Genomic DNA, 18,146 nt, shown 5'->3' with positions numbered 1-18,146 from the left:
ATGCCCACGCCATCCAAAACAGCTACTGCTGATAACGCAGTGATAATTGCGCGAATGCCCGGGCACCTAGGTCTTCGCAGGACGTTCTCGTTGTTGATTTGATCTATGTATACATTTTTAACTTTCAAAAACTTGGTAACAGTTCAAATGAAGAAGAGTGAGTCAATCTATGAATGAGAGTCGAAGTTTGTACATTTTTACCATCACCTTACTTTTGGTAATGTGAACATCAGGCTATCGGCTCAACAAAATCCTGAAAGGGCAATCTCTGTACATGGCCATATCAATTGCTTGGATAGTTTCTATCGTTCTAATAAGTAGTGTACTAAAGACTTCCACATCACGACTTCTTGCACACCAAAGTTGAAGGAAAGACATGGAGATTTCACTTGAGAACATTTTTTTTTTGCTTTCTGAAGACGTTTCGTACACGTTTGATATAGGGTACGAAACATTCAATGGTCGTTTTGGTCAAAGATTCACAGACTTAAGCCCTATAGTATGTCCTTAAAGTTCTAAATTTCACGGCACACAGTATTGCTGTCTTATAGGCCTAGACTTATGAGGGCGGAAAAAAAAATAAAGGGATCGGGGGGGGGGGGGGGGGGATTAGGTAACTGAACATTAATGTCTGTCCTAGAAGAATCTAATCAATAATTGGTCGTCCTGGAATGTTAAACTGAGTCTGTTTCCTAGTGTTCCCGTCAATCACTTGTAATCTGCTTAGAGGAATTAACTCCGCCGGTCTGTGTCTTCATGTAGGACCTACTGACTGTTCGATCTATACCGTGCCAGTAGAGATCATATAAGGTTTAGCAAGTTTCTTTTTGAATTCGTATTGTTAGGGATCCATTACAATTGTTCAATGTTGTGACAGTCATCTAGATATTTAGCCTAAATAATAGAGAGAGATAGACTTATAAAAAAAGACCAAAATAAAAAATGAATTATAAAATTGTCATTGATTGAGATTGCTAAAGAGGAATTCAACGCACACTCTAATCATTTGTGGATAGCTAAGGTTGGGACAGAAAAAAAGAGAGAGAAAAATGAGATTGGGCAGATTTTTTACCCCCCCCCCTTTTTTTTCCCCCAAAAAACAAACAACAAACAAACTGTTCACTAGATACGTGCACATCAGAAAGAAAAAATCGGATTCAAGGTCACTGTCACTATTGTCAAATCAAATGCCGAACTACACTTTAATTTTCTCAGTCATTTTTTTTTAAATTAAATTCATGAATTACACATTTCTGATGTTCCAGACAGAAGGTTGTAGGTGTGGACATGTTGCTACAGAGTGGACTACAGAACAGTTTCCTATTCATTCTCAATTCACTAAAGTTTCATGTTGAGACACACTCCGATGGTACACTGTTCTTTGGTTTCTCTGGATTCATTGTCTCCCTTTGACTAGCTGTACAAAGTTCTCATTCCTACTTCGGCAACGGGCTCTGGTTTCTGCTTTCAGACTATCAAAATAAACATAGCAACTTATCCAAACGATTAACACTAGAAAATGATTAACAGAATTTTTGTTTGGATTGTATTGGTGTACTGGAAGAACCTGAGATGCTACTTATCCCAAACTGCTATTTGACATTACCATGGACATATGATTCCTTTGGACAGGAGAGCTGGGAACTGCCATGTGGGCAAATAATTCCGGCCATAACTAATACCCAGGCATTACTCATTACAGTGATTTACGAGATGAACCCTAGTCCTTCTGAGACTAAAAGATGCCAACACACACTTACGACTTATAGATTTCTGACAATGCAATACTTTCGTAACTTTATGAAACCACACAGTCCATGGACTGTTCAATATATGATTCTATAACTGAAATGACAAAATGATCAAATAAATGAAATGACACAATGGTCAATAAATACAATGACAAAATGTTTAATTTCTCTGATACTTCAAAGGTCACAAAACTCTTCGTATGCACAAAACAAATCTATCACCAACTCTAGGATGACAAGTCATTCAGAAAATAAAATCAAGTTTCATATCTGTGTAATCCTGTCTATTAAATGTACCTGGTAAGTTTGTGTTCTGCTTCTTTGTACACATGCACAAAATAATTTAAAAAAAAAACAAAAACCCAGACCATAACAGAAACATCAAGACAAACAATTCAAGCAAAAAAGTCTTCTATGAAAGTATATTTAGATAATAAAAAAACATTTGCCTATTTTCAAAGTAGAATTTGATAAGTACTCAAATATACAATTATGCAGATAATTGTAGACCTCAATTGGTTATGCTGTATCTTGTAAAAATATTAAAACTTGAACTCAATGAAGATCAATGAGCATCACAGACAGGAATAAATCACCTAAACATGCAGCTCAATCCTGGAATCACTTTTTACTTATCAGCTCAGTCATGGCTGGTACAGCCTGAGTAGACACACACACAAAAAACAGTAAGCTATAGACATTATAGTGTTTGTTTCACATAACTCAAAGTGTTTGTAAGCTAATTAATATTAACAATTATAAAAAAAAAGAAAGTTAATTGCAAAATGTAAATAATAATTAGCAGCATGTATTATTTAACTGCGTCTATCTGGAGCTTATTAGCCTGTCAGCCTCATTGCCCACCCCACCTCTTATGTATCTTTCAGTTGCACACAGACAGCTTCATTGAATAAAATTATGGTGCAGCCACTGCCATTTTGTCTCAGACCATTTTAGCACTCACAGAAAGTTCAAATAATTATTTTTAAAAAACCCAAAAAATATTTTAAAAAAAAAAATATATTTTTTTTTACTGTACTATAATATAGTATATACTTATACATAGTACTGGTCTACAGTTTTGCCCCCCCCCCCCCCTCCAAAAATAAAAGAAAAAAAGTTATAATAAAGTTTGTGGCTACTTCACAAATAGTATGGTGAACTATGATAGGTTAAGATTTCTGAGACCAAGATATTGACATGCTTCCCCTCCCTCCCCCTTCATAAATTATGAGTGAGGTGTGTGAAACACATAGCAGACCTGCCTACCAAAAAAAGTCCAAATGCGTAACACTTACGGTCAAAATGCGTATTTTGGCACCAGAATGCGTAACACTTACGCAATCCACTATTTTGTCATATATATATATATATATATATATATATATATATATATATATATATATATATAATATATATATATATATAATATTAGATGTCATGATTAGATCTACAATCTAAATCTAGATCATTAGAGATGATATCTAGACTAGATCTGGAACTATGTCTCTAAGTCTAAGACTTTATGTCTATATAATGAATATAATCTACTCTAGATCTGGGCTCAAGAGTGTTACCGATGCCGTGGATCCGCTACAAACGTAGACCGTATGTCTATTCTATACTAAGACTAAGAATCTAGCATAGATCTAGACTATATGGTAGTTATCGATCTAGATCTAGTCAATCTAAATTTTAAATCATACTAAAACTAATTTCTACTAATGAACTTACAAAAAAAAAAAAAAAAAGTCACGTTGGTGTTTCAGCTAACTGACGGTACCAACCTGGTACCAACCCGCCACTCCCTCACTCTCGCGTTCTTCATTTCTAGACATCTAATTGCTATTTAGAACCAATCAACGTATAGATCTGGGCACATTGTGTTCACCCCACCTTTTCTGTTTCCCCTCTCTCCCCACAGGTGGGCTTAGCGTGACCTCCTTGACCGCTTGTAAGCTAGTCTAGAGAGGAGAAAAAAAAAAGGATACGAAATGCGTAACGCGACGGGTTAAAAGCGTATTTGCGTACTGGCGGTCATTTTTGGGAGATTTTGTGTAACGAATACGCATTTTGCATAACGGTAGGCAGGTCTGACATAGATTGACATTCATTAACATTTTTTTAAAACAAGTTTTTTTGTTGGAGATACCAAAAACTAAAAAAAAATAATGTTCTTTGCAAACATTTTTCTAGAAGAAAATGATTCCAATGAATTATACATTTATAACTATTAAATTGTTTTCATGTCAGATCATTTCTTCATTTCATCCTGGTCTACCCCCCCTCCACGGAAATGGCTTTAAAAAAAATGTTCCCCCTTTCCTCAGGGAAATTGTAAAAAGAAACTGAGGTTCCACTCGAAACAAGGAGACACAAAAAAACCTATTGCCCACTTGTTCTTACTTTCATTCCAGTTGAGATGAGCCAGTACAAAATGTTTACCTTGAAAAGATCTTCCACTAATCCATAATCAGCAACTTGAAATATAGGAGCCTCTGGATCTTTATTTATTGCAACAATGACTTTACTATCTTTCATTCCAGCCAGATGTTGTATGGCTCCAGATATACCCACAGCAATGTACAGTTCCTGAAGCACAGAGAGGATTATTTGATAGGGACATTGATTTGTAATGAAACATTCTTATCTCAGCAGTGTTATGGAGTGTGTGTGTGTGTGCGTTTCTACGGTGATGGTGGAAAGGGGTTAGTGATTGGTTGTGAATGATGCAAGGTAGGTGACATTGTTGTCACTGATTTTAGTAAGGAGAAGACCCCAGGACAGGAGACTGAAAGGTTGTGATATTGTTATCCTTTGTCTATATTATGAATAAAGTTCTATTTAGTTTTGTTCACAAAGCAGTTATTCAAGTTATTTCAAGTTTTATAAGTTCAGATATCATACGCCTACAGCGGCGGCCAGTTGTCTACCAGCAGTTTGGTGCTACAACTCAACGACCAGCAACAACAAGCAGTATTGAAAACATAAAACCATATTTTAAGAATTTGTTTCCCTTGTAGCTTTGAGCTGAATTCTAGAATGTTCTCTTCAAGAATAAAATACTAATTGCAATTTAGAAAGAATTAAGTAACATTTAATAGCTACATTCATTAAAAAGTACTCTTATCAAACTAATACAGCGAGGAGTAGTTGGTGGCAACTTTGAGGTTCATAAAGTAGAAAGAAAAAAAAAAAGTCGCGTAGATAACAAAAATAGGAACAAAACATAATGAAGCCCCAGTCTTATTGAAATGATACAATTAAGCAAGTTTTATGTAAATCTTTAAGTAAGTGGACAGTCTAAAACCTCTTTAAGTTAGTGGACAGTCTAAAACCTAAGTATGCAAACTTCTGTGGCTACTTGATATTTTAAACAACTATATTTGATGTTTGAACAAATTCACTAAATAAATTTGCTTTGCTTTCAAATACAAACTAAATATCTAGTCCATGGCATACAATGTTGCATTTAAGTCATGCTGTCTTTGAATGTCTCCAGTGTTTAAAATGGCATTCAACTAATCACAGGGCGTAATGAAAGAAAAAGGACAGAGATTTGGAATATGTTGTGAATATTTCTTTCCACTTACAGGTGCTACTATCTTGCCAGTTTGACCCACTTGAAGGTCATTAGCTACAAATCCAGCATCTACTGCAGCACGGGATGCTCCAACAGCAGCATTGAGCTTATCTGCTAGGTCATATAACAGCTTAAAGTTTTCACCATTCTTCATTCCTCGTCCTAAGAATCAAATAAGATTTGATCATGAATATCATTATATCAATTCAAAAGTGGAATATAATGTTATCCTACTTTTAAGAAATTTGCCTAATATTCTGTTTCTTTTAATATTTTGTAATCTTACATTGATTTTTTTAAAAACTAAATTTAAAAAAAAAATAATAAAGTTTAGTTTGAAACAGTTTAGATGAATATTTCAAACACAGTGTTGGGGAATTTCATTTGGTTGAAGATGTTTTGTGTGAAATTTTGGCTGGGTGTGTGTGTGGGGGGGGGGGGGGGGGCTTGTTCACTTGGTAGGCCACAAAACTAAAATAAAGCAAACATGAATCAAAACTTCTGTTGCCCAAATCCTCCATCTTTCTGCTAAATATAGGAATGATTTATGGACAAAAATCTTGAACACAACTTTCATGCTATAAGCATGCTCAGTGTGCTCTAGTTTAATCTCTTTTGTTGGGGAGAGTATCTGGGAGAAGGTTTCCCTGCTGCGCCTTTAGGCACTCAGCAAACACAACTCAGCTTGAGTCAGGATTCAAACTTAAGTTCCCTTGATAGGCAGCCAAACAGTTTATTCTGCTAAATTAGGCAGTTGGTAGCAAACAGTATTACACACTGGCAGATCCTATGATACTGCTGATACCAAATAGTATCCGCCCTGCTTTTCCTTTGGCCTATCACCTGTACAGAAAGGTGGGAACTGCTGGGTGAATGACAATATTTGGAATATAGATAATACCTATAACTGTGTACAAATGTTCTACTTCCTGGATAATAGATAATGCCCACACAACTGTGCAAAAATTATGTACTCCATACATTGTTTTATAAAGCTTGATAAATTTTTTTCTTGGTATGTTTCAGAAGAATAATTCTTTAATAAATGGTAAATATCTGCTTTCATTCGGATTAATAATATTAGATAAAGATAGACACTGTGCCTAAGCAGTAAAGTGCTTGGCTTCCAAACTGGGGTCCTGGGTTCAAATCCTGGGATTTTATATTTCCGGATCTTTGAGAGTCTCTGAGTCCACCCAGCTCTAAAGGGTACCTGACATAAGTTGGAATAAAGTAAAGGCTGTTGGTCGTTGTGTTAGTCACATGAAACCCTCATTAACCATGGGCCATAGAGATAGATGACCTTTACATCCTCTGCCCTATTGATCGCAAGGTCTGAAAGGGAAACTTGACTTTTCTTTTATATTAGATCAAGTTTGTATCAAGTTGAAAAGAAGCTGAAGCTAAAAAATGATCTAGAAGTCAATAGCAAATGGAATATGAATATTTCAGATAATAAGATGTAACTGAATAACAGAATACCTCCTGCAACAACAGCCTTAGCAGAAGTTAGTTCTGGACGATCACTTTTGCTCAATTCTTGACCAACAAATTCAGATGAAGTACTATTTTCAACAGGAACTGATACTGAAAAAAAAAATTAAACTTAAGCAAAACTGATGCATACAAAACAAAAAATAGAACATCTAATGAAGTTACTGCAGCTGGTTCAAGTGACTAAATACAGTGACAGACAGGTGTTGTTGTCATATCATGTGTCATTGAGTTATTCAGTACAATATTTATATGCCAGTGCAAAGAAGATAAAATGGACTGTCAAGTTGTTTAATGAATATTTATTAGTAGATATATCTCTATAATCTCAATAATGTCCAGGGCTTCAGCAAGTTAAATTTTAATTGAATATAGTCAATAAAATGTTAATCTCAAGTCAGGATATTTTAAAATATAGCCAGTTGTCTATGAGTCGAGGAATTCACCAAATAAAATAATTCGAGATCACAGTTAACTTAGTTATACCTTTTTCTGTAGATGCTTTGCCTCCAACTGCTGCTGATTCAAATGATGTTCCCCGAACAGTTATAATTTTAACTGGTTCATCAGACTTTAAAGTTTGAACAGCATTACCTACAAATATTATTACAATTGTACTTTATCAAACATTTCTTTATTTGTATATAACTTAAAAAGTGAAACATGGAGTACATTTTATAATTCTAAAAAAAATTATTTTGCTGTTTCTTCTTTAAAGTTATAAATACCTGCATAAATTGTCCTTATAAATGTACTATCGTCTTGAACTCCTGTTATCTCTGATATAGGAGAAACATCAAGTTTAGCAGCTAATCTTGGCAAAATATTCTAAAGAAAAACAAATCACATTATCTTTTTTTTTTTTTTGGGGGGGGGGGGGCTTATTTTGTGTATTCTATTTAAACCTAATGGTCTATGAATAAGTAATGTGATCCCTAGAAATGTAATAGTTTATCAGGGGTTGAGTGGTAAAGCACTTGACTTACAAACTGAAAGGTCCTGGCTGGGAATCTTAGTGAAGATTGGAACCTCTGGTGTTGATTAATTCTTGAGTCAGAACAGAATGTGACATGGTTTAACTGGCCATATACAGACTTAGGACACAGTTTGTGCATGAAAGTGATTCTAGCTTAGAGCCATTCACTTTGATAGCTTTGTTCAGCCCTTTTGTGATCTGCATCATGCCAAAGTGGGGGAGGGGAGTAAGAGCCAATGAGAGCTCTCCGGTTCAAATCTCAGTGAAGACGGATTTCGACTTTCTGAATTTTTAGGCCCCCACTCAGTCCACCCAACTCTAATGGGTACCTGAATAAGGTTGGGGAAAGTAAAGGTAGTTGCTCATTTTTCTGGTCACATAACTCCATCATTAACCTTCTGCCACAGAAACAAATGACCTTAACATCATCTGCCCTAAACATTGAAAGGTCTGAAGGGTACTTTATTTTTTTTTACTGTTATGTATGACAAATTTAAATTAGAATGATAACTATATTAAAAATATACTTGGAAAACAATTTATAAACTTCAATTTGAAAACCTAAATGTAATAAGTTACATGTTAAAAAATAGAACCAACCTTTCCTGTGGCTGTTGCGGGAGCTAAAATATGTGTAAATTTAAACTGTTGTTGTGTAGCTTGTAAAAATGGTGCCACAATTTCTTTAAAAAAGGAAAGAAATTAATAACAATCATTGCATAAAAAGTATGTATAGTTTTCTTTATTTAAGAATTAAATTAAATATAGAGTAATACTTTTTTTACAATTACTATGATTATCAACAACAAACCAGGCAAAAATCCTTTAAAAGCTTCATTGTCCGCTAAAAGAACTTTAGAAACACCTTTGATTTGACTCACTTCTTCTGCAACCTAAAAATAAGGAAATAAAAGTAGTATTCTGTAGGCATAGTTCCTTTTATTTTAATTACTTAGAGATGAAACTATATATTAGAGACATGCATAAAATATACAGATCTTTCTGACAAAGTTGAGCTATTAGAGCCCTATGGTCATTAGTAAACTAAGACACCATGTCATTATTTCTATCATCAGGTTTAGAAGTATGACTTGTTTTTAATTAAGCCCACAAGTATTGTTCTAAAGTAATTAATTTAGCTCAAAAGTATAGATGTGCTTCTAAACAAAGTTCAATAGTTTAATAAGAAACTTAACCAATTTAAAATGCATAAAATAATGTAAAGAAGACAAAGAAATATAACATATCTGTATATAATATATATATATATATATATATATATATATATATATATATATATATATATATATATATATATATATATATATATTTATATATTTATATATATATATATATATATATATATATTCAACACTGTCATAGTTATTAAGTATTTAAACTTCAACAAAAAAAAAATTAATGAAAACAATTAAATATAAAAAGAAATTAATGATAAATAATGACTATTTAGTATTAATTACAGGTCTGTTTAATGACGACTCAAAATTATGACGATTAAATAACTGTCCCAAAAAAAAAAATCAAAAATTATAAATACTCAATAGCACAATACAAAAGACAAAGAATAAGCTTACCTTTGAGCAATTGCTGCCAACAACCAAGCATGAAATATCGCCACCAATTTTAGTGGCAGCTGTTATAGTGTTAAGTGTGCATGGTGTTAATTTTTCATTGTTATGTTCAGCTATGACCAGCGTACTCTTGCATCTTTTCAGAACTTTTATCTAACAAAAACAAAATATTTTAATACCTCTGTTGAAACTGTGTTCTGAGAGTAAAAAATAAAATGCATGAATACTTAATACTATAGATATTAAATATTATACTTCTAGATTCTAGATATAAATTATAATAAATTATAAATATTTAGATCTAGATATCTAGTCTAGATCTTCTAGACCTAGACTACATTATGATCAGATAGAAAAAATAGATCTAGATCAGGCATGTCAAACTCAGTGTTTGCTGGCCGCATGTGGCCCGCGACCACTATGCATGCGGCCCGCTTGGCCACCTCGAGAATTATCAAAATAATGTTAAATTATTAAGCGTTTAACAGTCAAAACTAATTTTCAGGTAAAAAAAACACCTAAAAAGTGACAATCAAATTTGTTGAGCTTATTGAGTATTCTTTAATGATCAGATTTTTGGAAACAAATAATTTTTCGCATATTTATTTTAAATTGAATTAGATGTGGTATTTCGTTGTTTTTTTTAAAATTAACTTCAAATTATATTTTAAGTTATCTTTTAAGTTTAGTGCTGTTGTCCTTAACTTTTTAATTATTATTAATTGTTAATAACACATCTTAAATAAGCAATATGTTAGACTTACACAAAAATTATCAGTGGTTAATATTATCATTCTATTTTATTTCAGTAACTACTAGGCCCCCTTTATATTCAGTCTATTCAGTACTTTCTGCGGTCACAAGACAATTTACACTAGTTTACTGACAATTTATAATATCCCAGAATAAAGGATTTTATACTGATGAAGAATCAATAACTACAGCAGCAACTGCTACTAAAAGAAAAATTAATGATGAAAATAAATTGTTTCAAGAAAGATGGGAGTTAAGTTATTTCTACACATCGGTATCAAATAAGACTCACTACTTAATATGCAATTCCTGCATTAGTGTGCCCAAAGAGTACAATGTCAAGCAACATTACGCTATCGCAAAAAGGCATATTATGCTTACACCGGAAAAATGAGAGATGACAAGCTACTTGAATTGAAAAATAGTTTTAAAAGGCAACAAATAGTAGTTGTTAAACTGAAAGATGAGAGTGAGTCTGTAGCAAAAGCCAGCTCCATTTTGTCAAACTTACTGAAAGCTATAGCGAATCATTTAGTGAATAAGATTTTATGAAGGAGCGTGTCGTTAAAGCTGCCGAAGTAATTTGTCCAAAAAAGGTGAAAAAATTCAAAGAAATAGGTTAACTAGGAACACTGTGGCAGATAGGATAAATGACATGTCAGTCAGCTTGCGGGAACAATTAATTTTTATTTTCATTGGCTCTCGATAAGTCAATTAATGTAACGGATGTAGCACAGTTGGCAATATTCATAAGGACCTTTGACAGGAATTTTGAGATACATGAGGAACTACTTGAGCTCTGTTCTATACATAACACCACAACAAGCGAGGATGTTTTTGAGAAATTACAGGAGGTGATATTGCAGTAAAACTTACCTTTGCTAAAAATAGCTAGTCTAGCAACAGATAGCGCAAGGTGCACACCAACCATGATTGGGGTTAGAAATGTTGTTGGTGCAAAAATAAGTGAAGCTGACGCTAATTTTAAATTTGATCATTTTCAGTGCATCATTCACCAAGAAGCATTATGCGCAAAGTAATTACAGTTGCAACATGTACTAAGACCAGTTCCAGTCGCTATCAATTTTATTTGCCATTTTTCAATATTTCTGGATGACATTGGAGACGAATTTGATTGTTTTCTACTAGAAAGCTACAAAACATTTCACCTTTCAGATTATCTGATCGAAATTTGTCATCAGTGATGAAAGTGTCAGTGACAAACAAACTTCAACCTGACATTAATAAACTTGTATCCTAGAAAAGATGTTAAGCATCAGGACAACGAAAATAATGCCGAACCATAGTAATTTTTTATTAATACAGAAAGAAGCACTACAAATTTAGTTATCTAAAGGACAGGTATTCCACTAATTCTTGTGTATTCTATTGTATTGTTTCTAATTTACATAAAACTATAGGCTATGTTTTCCAACTGATTTTTGGCTGCGGCCCTTAACTTAAGGTCATGGACATGGTTAGGTACTTTGATAAACTGACCTAGATCCATTTTTTTTTCTCCCAAAAAATGGCTGAAAAGTGTGTCAGCACATTTTACCCTTTTTTTAGGGGTGGTCATTTCCATCAAAGTTTTAGCATATATTGTATTTGATTTGAGGACTAATTATGATTACTTTTTGTAAACATAAGATATCAGAGATCCTTTTTATTTGCTTTTGAAGCCAATCTGTTAAATTTTTCTTAACAAAAGTTTATGTGAAAGTTGACATTTTTACAACTTTTTTCCTATAAAAGTTACAACAATGCTGTTTGCTACAATAATTTATCATATTATGAAATAAGTATATTTCAAATTTCATTAAATTCTCTTGGCGCACTTTAAAGATATTTGATATTAAAATTAACAAAGACAAAGAAGGGTAAAATTTTCTTTTTTAAATAAAATAAAAGTGTTTATGGTTACAACAATCTCACTAATTCTATTGAATTTAGCATGTTAATATATATATGTGTGCTAAGTTTGAACTTTCTAGCTTGGCGCACTCTTTAGATATTAATTTTCAAAGTTGATGGTTAAAATCTATTTTTAGTAACAACCAACACTGTGATTTACTGGAAATGGTCAATTTCTATCACGAGCTATTTTTAGAAGCACACATAGGAATTTTTCATTTAGATTAACTTTTATAGTGTTTGAATGCTAGATTATGGAGAGGGAATGTGTCTTTATTATAATGACTTTGTAATCTGCAAATTTTAAAGTAAAAGTTTAATTACTTTAAAAAATAATATTAAATATTAAAATTTTTTTTTCATATTTTTAGCTCAGCGAACTAATAATTAATTTTTTTTCTGTGTGTTGTTTTTTTCTATTAATATACATGTAAATTAATAGTTAATAAATGAGTACATTATATTTTTTAAAATGATGAGCTATTATTGCACAAAAATTCAAGTAAAAAATCTTTTAATAACTTCTAAAAAAATCGCAAGGTTTCTTTTTTATTTTATTGTCCGAAGCAAGAAATTTTTCATTTACAATCTAATTTTTAAAGCATTTAAATTAAGGCATTTTAAAATGATTAATTGCCAGTGCTCTACAAAAAGGTTAAAACTGTTTTTTTATGAAGTTTATGAAACTTATAGTCATTAAATTTTAGGAAATATTTTTCTGCGCAGTGCTATTTTCATTTATATAATTTATAAGAATTATCTATCTGATACATATTGTTACAAATGACAGTGATAGGTAGAGGTCAACGTATGACCCCGGCGAGATAACACAGCAGCGGATGTTTTGTGAATGTACATGTATCAACAAAGACAGGATGTGACGTGTCCTTACGTGTTATTCCAGAAGGTACTAGCAATTTCCAGTGACAGATAGAGGTCACAACTTGTGACCCCGGCTAGATGACACTGCAGCCGATGTTTTCTGGAATCTACATGTATAAACAAAGACAGGATGTGACGTTTCCTCACGTGTTATTCCAGAGGATACTAGCCGTGTTTGTGCAACTTTGGACAAGCGATTAGGGACTCTATATAAGCCAGAGAGTTAATGTGAAAGTCAGTCGTATGGAGTCGTGAGTGAGCCGTTACAGTCGATACAGACTATGTAAGACGTGTGCGGCTCTGTGGAAGAGAAATGTGTACGACTCGATGCAAGTTAACTAGGGTAGAGTTAACTGGAGTGGACTACTGTCGTTAAAGTCTATACAGCGAACTACAGTGGACTTGAGCCGTTACAGTCGATGTAAGACGTGTGCGGCTCTGATTCGGTAGACTTGAGTACGACTTGGTTCAGCTTTAGGAGACCTGGAGCGACACTGGGAAGTGTGTCGTTGGTCTGTTCTGTGGAATACGGCTCGATTCAAGTTGAGAAGAGATGAATTGCAACGAAGTGAAGAGATGTATTGCAACGAAGTATAGCTAACTGTAAACTGATAGATATTGTACAGTCTTCTACGCTACATGTTCAAGTAACGAATTGTTAGAGTTAATAGTCATTAAAGTTATATGAAACTGAAAGTTTAGTCATCAAGTTCTTTGCTGTGTTTTTATTTGTGTGCCAACTAATACATCTAGCCAGAAGATTCAGAAATATGTAACAATATAAATAGCTATTTAAATACAGTAGAATTATAATTAAACAAAATAAAACACAATACAGATCTCTGATTTGTTTTATTTGTGATTTTTGGGCTCATATGATGACAAAATCACATATATTTTAATTTTTTGTCGAAGGCTTTTTTATATATTAATTAACTTTTTTTCAAAAATTTATTGCTTGGTCTTATTTTTTAAATTTATTTTAACAGAATACTGGTTAATGTAAAAGAGTGTGAAGTTTCAACCCCATATCTTTAAGACTTTTTATAATACATTTAATTTAAGTTCAACTGTCAGTTGTTTCGGTCACAGATTTTTTTTTTTTTTACAAAGGCTAAAGAAGGCTCATTTTTGGCCACTAAAAATTTAATAACTTCCTTATCTTATCTTATCTTATATAATACAGACGTTACTTCAAAAAAGAAGATGATTACGTCCTACGCGTCATGCATTTAGTCATGCATATTAACCAATGACTTAAATTCTGCCAAGTCACTGGTTTTCCTGGCTAGCTCAGGCAACCCATTCCATGCTCTAATAGCACTAGGGAAGAAGGAGTATTTGTACAAATTTGTCCTAGCATATGGGACGAGGAATGTGCCTTTATCTTTGTGTCTTTCAGAGTATTTTATTAAATTTTGTTTTTGTATTTGAAGATTATGGTTCAGTGTTTTATGTATTATTGCTAATTTACTTTTGAGCCTTCTGTCCTGAAGGCTTTCTAAATTTAGCGATTTTACTAAAGGTGTTACTCTAGTCAAATGTGAATATTCGTTTGTTATGAATCGCACTGCTCTATTTTGTGTCTGTTCTAGTTTCTTAATGTTTTCTTGAGTTGAGGGGTCCCAAACAGAGGATGCATATTCTATTATTGGCCTAACCAAGGTTAAATAACATTTTAGTTTTATGTTCTTATTTGATTTATAGAAATTTCTTTTAATAAATCCTAATGCTTTGTTTGATTTTTTTGTAGTTTCATCAATATGTGGATTCCATGACAGTTTTTCATTTATTATAACACCTAGGTATTTTGCGTTTTTAGTCTGTGTTACTGGTTTGCCATGAATAAGTGGAATTAATTTGTTTTAGTTTTTTTGTTACTCTTAACAACTGACATTTTTCTGGGTGGAAAGACATGCTCCAATTTGATTCCCATTTCTGTAATTCATCTAATTCTCTTTGTAAAATATCTGTGTCTTGTGTTGTTTTTATTGTTCTATATATTATGCAATCGTCTGCGAATAATCTGACTTTTGTTCCTGAAGTAATGCAATTTGGTAAATCATTTATGTAAATTAAAAATAGTAGTGGACCCAAGACTGTTCCTTGAGGTACACCTGAGTTTACTGTTATCGGTGTTGATTTAGAGCCATTTATTATTACAGTTTGTTCTCTCCCTATCAGAAAGTCTTTAATCCACTGATGCAGTGGACCATTAATGCCGAAATATTTTAATTTTTTAAGCAAACTATGGTGGTGAACTTTGTCAAAAGCCTTAGAAAAATCTAGTAAGATAGCATCTATTTGTTCACTATTATCTAAACCTTTTGAAAAATCATCAATTAGTCCTATTAGTTGTGTTTCACATGATCTATATTTCCTAAAGCCATGTTGGTATGGTGTGAGGACATTATGTTTGTCTAAGTGGTTTATGATGTTGCTACATATTATGTGTTCTAGGATTTTACATGTGATGCTGGTAAGTGATACTGGTCTGTAGTTTCCTGGGTCAGATTTTTCTCCTTTTTTAAATAGGGGGGTGACATTAGCTTCTTTCCAGTCCTTTGGTACTCTGCCCTGGTTAAGCGAAGCCTGAAAGAGTATTTTGAACACTGGGGCTAGCTCATTACTTAGTTCTTTGAGTAATCTAGCTGGAATACCATCAGGTCCAGAAGCTTTATTTGGTTTGGTGTTGGCTAATAGTTTTTGAATTCCATTTTCTTGTACTACTATATCTTCTATGTTGTCTACTTGGTTCAAATTCAGTAATATGTCTTTGTCTCCTGGGGCTGAGAATGCTGATGCAAAGTATTTGTTTAGAATGTTTGCTTTAGTTTCATTATCATTATGTATTATGTTATGTTCATCTTTTAATGGCGCTACGCCTGTTGTTTCCATTTTCTTAGACTTAATGTATGACCATAGGTTTTTGTTGTTGTCTTTAGATATTACATTCCCTCACAATTAACTCAGCAATATAAAATTGGTATCATTGGAAAGCATTTCTCAAGCTCTATCTAACTAAATAGATTCCATTGCATTGTGATCATTTTGAAATTTTTATCGAAGTACCTAACATGGTTTCAGTGTTTATGCGGCCCATACACCTTAATCAACTTAATGAGTTTGACATGCCTGATCTAGATAGATCTAGATCCTAGATGTTTGCCCCTGTTTGGACTTTGACGTTGTACTAATGTACTATGACTATGAATAGTATTATGATATTATGATAATGATTCGTATGAAGTTATGAACTTACTTAGTAGTCTTAGTCTTAGCTTAAAAACCTAACACTAACATCATGAACTAGCTACTAGCTGAGCTAGAGTTCACTAGACTTACCTATATTTTTATTGGCATTAATAATATTTTTAACATTAAATAGATATAGATCTAAATCTACTTACTGATCGTGAAACCGTAGTATGCCGAACACGAAACATTGTTGTTTAGAAAGAGATTTTAGATGAACTGGAGGAGTCCTGATTCAGTAATTGAACTTTGTGATATTATTGGGAAGGTAGGGCAAAGTGCTAGCTCACATACCTATATATTTTAAAGCCCATACCATATATATACAATATATGTAACACCACAAACCTATATATCTACATCTGCCAAATCCACTCTCCTTGACAATGAAAATAGATCTAGAACTAGTGCGTTGTACACACAAACTACAGACACACACACACACAAAAGGGGTGGCACATTAGGTCAATTGGGAAAAAAAATTTATTGGCGGTTTTAAAGTATTAAATCTAGATCTATCTCTCGATAGTCATATATATGAATTCGCAATGTCCACAGCAGCACTTGCAAAACTCAAAACAATATGGAAAGACAAAGGCATTGCCCTCGACACTAAAATCAGACTGATGCGCTCCCTGGTCGTGGCCACATTCTTAAAAATGCTTGGGAATCTTGCAGGGGCGTAGCTAGCGATTTGGGGCCCAGCTGGGGGATTGACCTCTTTGGCGACCCCTTGCTTTTTGACATTCGACATCATGACATGAGATAATGTAGGCCTACTTAATAAATATATAACCTTACATTCAAATTGATACAGTAGGCCTATATCAGTAAAATTAACAGGAAATAATCATTAAGACTCTTTTATTGAATAATACCGTTGTTTATTTGCGAAATAATGCACAAGTGGCAAATCTCAATTCATATCATTTCACGTCTTTCTTTCTGTGCAGAAAAGGCATCTATAACATCATCTACATCGATACTCTCTAGTATTTGTGACTCCACTTACATTAAAGCCATGCTAAGCCTTTCTTGCGTCAATATGCTCCTGAGATAGTTTTTGATTTACTTGAGCTTTGAAAATGATCTCTCACATGACGCAAAGGAAGTGGCCTGAGTTAGCAATATTCAAATGGATGTTGCAAGGTTTGAGCACACATCATTACAATATGAAGCCAGCTTCTTCAATATGTCAATTGGTGATTGTGGCACTGGTTTGTTGATGAAAAGTGCTTGTGCATCAATGACATATCATTGAACAAGCGATTCGCATGTATTTCATCAAACAGGAAAAAGTAACACAGTTTTTCATCAGCGTGTCATCATCAATATATTCCAAGGGGTGTCTTAAATTGGTTCAAGAAGAAACCTAAAGGTGTTCACATGGTTTTCCAGCCTTTGTAATCTGTCCTTCATCTCAATATGAAGACTGTCCAGCACTTCTGTCGCAAAACGTTTGAATTGCAGTTCTATTGACAGTAGGCCCTACTACATCAGAGCTCAACTCCTCATCAAGTCTTTTCTTTCTTCTGGTTGTTTTGATTATTGGAAATCCATAGCATTCAATACCTTCTTTTGCTCTTTCGATGATCAGTTTGGTCAGTTTCTCATCATTTTGCAGAAAGCATGAAAGGGTTTTAATTTTTTCAGCAGCTTCACGTATGTGTAATCCATACTTTTGTAGCTTCTTCTGAACTATATTGATTTGGTGCAGGAGATTTGACCAGAATTCTAGATAAGCAAAAAATTCATAATTTTCCACTGCATGAAGAAGATTCTGTGCATTGCTTCTTGTGTCCGAAGTCTTTGTACTTTATTACAGCGTCTTCCAATTTTGGATTTTGGAAGACCATCACTTGACTCATCATCTGTATCACTTACTTTAGATGTTTTCTCTGACTATGGTAAAAGGGTATTCCCATGGGGTTTCGTCAGCACTATAC

The 18,146-nt window shown here is 33.4% G+C and overlaps 1 protein-coding gene across 1 annotated transcript; it reads right to left on the bottom strand.

Moving 5' to 3' along the window:
- Window positions 1-1,887: 1,887 nt before the first annotated feature.
- On the bottom strand, window positions 1,888-16,507 carry LOC106065979 (electron transfer flavoprotein subunit alpha, mitochondrial-like). Its single transcript, XM_013224920.2, has 10 exons — window positions 16,356-16,507; window positions 9,400-9,549; window positions 8,616-8,697; window positions 8,405-8,487; window positions 7,557-7,656; window positions 7,315-7,422; window positions 6,817-6,921; window positions 5,345-5,496; window positions 4,197-4,343; window positions 1,888-2,411 (listed from the first exon to the last, which is right to left on the bottom strand). The coding sequence occupies exons 1-10, from the start codon at window positions 16,389-16,391 to the stop codon at window positions 2,373-2,375; spliced, it is 1,002 nt and encodes a 333-aa protein (XP_013080374.1). The 5' UTR covers window positions 16,392-16,507; the 3' UTR covers window positions 1,888-2,372.
- Window positions 16,508-18,146: the final 1,639 nt, after the last annotated feature.

The sequence above is a fragment of the Biomphalaria glabrata genome, chromosome 1, assembly GCF_947242115.1.
Source record: "Biomphalaria glabrata chromosome 1, xgBioGlab47.1, whole genome shotgun sequence".
Lineage (NCBI taxonomy): Eukaryota > Metazoa > Mollusca > Gastropoda > Planorbidae > Biomphalaria > Biomphalaria glabrata.
This window is presented reverse-complemented; position numbering and strand designations above follow the sequence as displayed.